This window comes from Gossypium raimondii, chromosome 2 (assembly GCF_025698545.1).
Source record: "Gossypium raimondii isolate GPD5lz chromosome 2, ASM2569854v1, whole genome shotgun sequence".
In the NCBI taxonomy this organism is placed as follows: domain Eukaryota; kingdom Viridiplantae; phylum Streptophyta; class Magnoliopsida; order Malvales; family Malvaceae; genus Gossypium; species Gossypium raimondii.
Genome location: NC_068566.1, coordinates 21,721,926 through 21,726,431, shown reverse-complemented (window position 1 = coordinate 21,726,431; position 4,506 = coordinate 21,721,926). Strand labels below are relative to the sequence as shown.

The window sequence follows — 4,506 nt, the reverse complement described above, 5'->3', positions numbered from 1 at the left end:
CCTTGAATTAATCTAACCGAACTCGCCCTAATTTTTATAAGTAATGATTTATGAATAATGAAGAAATTATAAATGTTAAGAATAGTGAGTGTTCTAAATATTATGGTTTAAACATTAAATTTGTTGGATTTGAATTAATTAATTAAACTTTAAATTATTTCTTTTAAAAATTATTGGTATTTTAAAAATAAAAGAATGAATTAAAGATTCAAATAAAAGATAATAAATTTTAGGTACTAACAATATTATATAAGTTAGAAATTTTATCACATATATATGCATTTGAAAATAATGTATTTAAAACATAGAAGTGTGTTTTCAAATAATATACAATAAATAATAAAAAGTATGATTTAGAACTCAAATGAAATATGTAGTATATTAAAATGAAATATTAGATTAAATTGCAAGTAAAATGAAATGTAAACACAAAAATACACTGTATTAATAATACTAAAGAACACGTTTGTTTATCATTTTTATCATCAATCATGAATTGACGTCGAGTTAATTTGTGACACTAACTCAAGCAACAACATTATTAATATACACAAATATATAAAATGTATATAAAAATATATTTATTAAAGTTTCATATAAAATAAAAATTGATTTAGTTCAAATGGTAAATGAAAAGGTTTTATATGTACGGTATATTTGATTCAAAATTTATTATGGATAAATTTTAAAGATTTATACAAATATAAAAAGACAAAAACACTAACATAATGATATAATTTATTTAACAAATAAAATAATTTTTTGATATATCTTAACTGAATTAAGACTCGATTGAGTGATATCAACCTAAATTAATAAATAGTATAGATAATTGAAAGGGGCCTAAATTTGGAATTCTGCACGATTTTTATTCTTACGTAGTATTTAGCTTATTAATTTTCTTGTGTATTATAAATTGTGTGGCACAACACCTGCCATCTTCTCCTTCGGGAAACGTCAGCAATGCACGTTTCTGACCTAACTAATTCTATAAGCACAGCTTCAATATTATTCTTGACTTTCATTCTTGTGCCTCCAATTAATTTCATTTCTTATCTCATCTTACCAATAATTCTTATATTTTATTTATCTTAAAATATAAATGGTTAAAAAAGAGATCCTATCAAATTCCACCACCAATATATTTTATCCGATATTGTTTAATTTATTTAATCGGTCAATTGATGCTTTTTTCTTAATATCTTATATAAAATAAAAGTGAACATTTTTACATTAATAATATTTTTTATTTCACAAATCACTTTAAAGTTTTAAAATATATTTTAATAATTTATTATATTCTATATAACACTTGTCAACTTGTGAAATTTAAAATTTTTTTACATAAAATAATTTCATGCTTATATATTGTTTTAAAAGCTTTCTCAATCGTAATCGCCTCATTATTAAACAAAGGGTAACGGTGATGCGAAATTGGTGATTGAAATTGATATAATTTTAAATAAGTAGATAAAATTAAGAATAATAAATTTCATGGTCGTTGTCTTGAAAGGTAACCTTATTGTCCTGTGGCATAATCTATTGGGCAAATCCTAGTCGTCCATACTGTTAGGCCACCAATCTGAATGGTTTGGAACCGGCCAAAAACTATTATAGATGGCGATTGACAACATCAGTTGGAGTGCTAATTTAGAGTTAAATATAATGCGAAATGTTAATGGTTTCAATTAAGGGTTTTAGGTTTCCAACTGAATGGGACAAATGGCCTCCGGCTGCAATAATTTTATTTGCAATGATCTTCATGTTGATGTTCATCCTTAATAATTTTCTTATATATATTTGCTAAATCCATTTTCTTATATGTATACATTTACGCATCATGAACCATCATTCTTTTTTTCATGTGTGAGTGCCTAACTTTTGTATATATGGTGCATTATTATATACATAGAGATCATACATCTTAGATAAATATCAAAAAATCATCATATCCAAGTTTTCTTTAAAAAGAGAAAAAACCAAAAGTTTATACCTCTGGATCAAGAATAAGAAACAAGATTTGACCAAGCAAATAGGTGAGAATGGTCAGTGGCTTGCCTTTCTCACACACTTAAAATCGTGGCACAGTATGTCCATTAAAAACATGGTAAAGACATGTTTTATGCCTCTTCAGTCTTCTCAACTGCCATATGGAGTGTTCATTCCACCACTTCAAATCATAGAGGGATAAACAAACCTCCTGTTTTCCCATTTCTTTCAAATAAAAAATCCGTTGAAAGTTTAAGCACAATATGACATTTACTTTCAATTTCCTCATAAATTCAATGCATGATAGGATGAAGGACAACAATAATACATGATACAAAATTTATAGGCGGAAAAATATTTGAAAAATTAACACACATGATTATTGAGTTGTATAGTATTTTTTTAATACATATAGATTAGTGTAATATTTGGTATACTATTAATAAAAAATATTTTTATTTTTGCATATATATGATTCAATAAAGTTTTTCTAAAAATAATTTCACTATTTTAAAATTTTCACTTATATATATAATAATTCTTGACACATCCACTTGAATTTTAGAATCAAATAACCTTAATTCAAATTTCACCATTTTGTGAATTTTTTATTATATATTAATAAAATAAAATAAAAAATAAATATTCTCATAATAATATAATTTATTTTATAAAAAATAATTTTTAATCGCTGATTAACACCTAACGCCATGGAGATTAATGGATGTATGGATAGAAAGCGGAAACAACAGTGATGATGATCATAATCATGCACTGTGTGTATATATAATAGGGTGTGGCTAAGCGTGTAAGAAAAAAAGAAAGTTAGTAAAAAGGAAAAAGGAAAAAAAAATCATCATCAGCGCCACAGTCCACGAGCAGCCATAGTTTCCCTTTTACATTGGCCACCCTCTCGACACTCATCATCACTTATGTCGCCCTAATTTCCTCCCCCCCCCCCCCAATAGCCTACAACTGAAGCAACCTCCTTTTCCTTTTCTCTTCCCTACTTCCATCAAAATCTTCATAACTTTCCCCATATCAAAATCTCCATAGCCTACTCTACAACTAACTCATAAAAAAAAAAAAAAAAACAACCCAAAACCATGACACACCATCAAGAACTGGTTACCTTTCAAAGAAGCAGCAGCTACAACAATTATAACTGCAAAAGTTCAAGAAATAAGATCAACCCATCAAAGTTTCCGAGATCAGCTTCATTTACAATCCCTGAAAACGAAGAAATCTCTGACAAACTCCTTGTTCGTAGAAACGCCTCATCATCTTCCCCACGTTCTTCCATACAACGTTTCCATAATGTTAATTCCAGGTTCTCTTCCCTCCTTCGTTCCCTTCTCAAAATCATAGCATTTCCCAACATAATCCCTACCTCTTGCAAATGGTTGACCCTCCCAACTCACCTCTCTATAACCCCTTCCCTCGGCCGTAAAGTAACCGGAACTCTCTTTGGCCACCGCCGCGGTCACGTCAGCTTCGCCGTCCAGGACGATCCTCGCTCCGAACCGGTTTTGCTCCTCGAACTAGCCATGTCAACGGCTAGTTTGGTGAAAGAAATGTCATCGGGTTTAGTCCGGATTGCGCTGGAGAGCGAGAAGGCTCCGGGTCGAACCGGGAGACTGTTCCATGAGCCTACGTGGAGTATGTATTGTAATGGGAGGAAGAGTGGGTATGCCGTGACGCGCACATGCACGGAGTCGGATTGGCACGTGTTGAGTACTGTGCAAAGCGTGTCAGTTGGTGCTGGGGTGATTCCGGTGGTTGAGGATGCTAAAAGTGGTGGGAGTGAAGGTGAGTTGTTGTATATGAGGGCCAAGTTCGAACGAGTGGTGGGGAGTCGTGACTCGGAAGCCTTTTACATGTTGAATCCTGATAACAATGGAGGTCCTGAACTCAGCATTTTCCTTCTTAGAATATGAACAAACTTATCTCTTGTTGTGATCATGATTTTTGTTTCTCTTTTTAGGATATATAATTTTCTAGTTGGAATTGCTTGGTTTTTGACTTTTGGATTGTGCAGTTCTATTTTATCTTGCTTTCATACAACGGAAGTATATGTATAATGTATTATGTGGTCTCTACATGTATTTCCAGTCTTTTGAATGTTAGAAAAGAAAAAGGAAATCTTTACTAATAAATTTAAAGAGAGAATATAATGTTAGGAATGCGGTGCTGGACGTTTCTACAATATTCTATTAGAAATCAAAATGAATTAAGTTGTATTTATATAAGATACCAATGAAGGAAATTTTGTAGAATGTGTGCCTTGGGCGGTGGAATATGAAACAAATTTGTCGGTGAAGCTAGGATTGGAGCGGCATTGTTAGATACTACGCAAAATATGTATGAATAGAAAGATAAACTACAGAGTAATTCTTTAATCTGTATTCCTCATTTTTTTAATGAATATATTGATGAAATTTATATACTCATATCAGAATACCTTCTCCTAACCAACTACTTAATAGATTTGATAACAGACTAACAATCTTAACAAAC

At 30.7% G+C, this 4,506-nt stretch overlaps 1 protein-coding gene across 1 annotated transcript; it reads left to right on the top strand.

The window, feature by feature from the left end:
- Positions 1-2,797: 2,797 nt before the first annotated feature.
- Positions 2,798-4,145, top strand: LOC105788346 (protein MIZU-KUSSEI 1). The gene has a single exon (XM_012615206.2). The coding sequence runs from the start codon at positions 3,096-3,098 to the stop codon at positions 3,924-3,926; it is 831 nt and encodes a 276-aa protein (XP_012470660.1). The 5' UTR covers positions 2,798-3,095; the 3' UTR covers positions 3,927-4,145.
- Positions 4,146-4,506: the final 361 nt, after the last annotated feature.

Bases quoted from the DNA above. Each gene is read 5' to 3' on its own strand.
- LOC105788346 (XM_012615206.2), top strand. From the start codon at position 3,096: ATGACACACCATCAAGAACTGGTTACCTTTCAAAGAAGCAGCAGCTAC.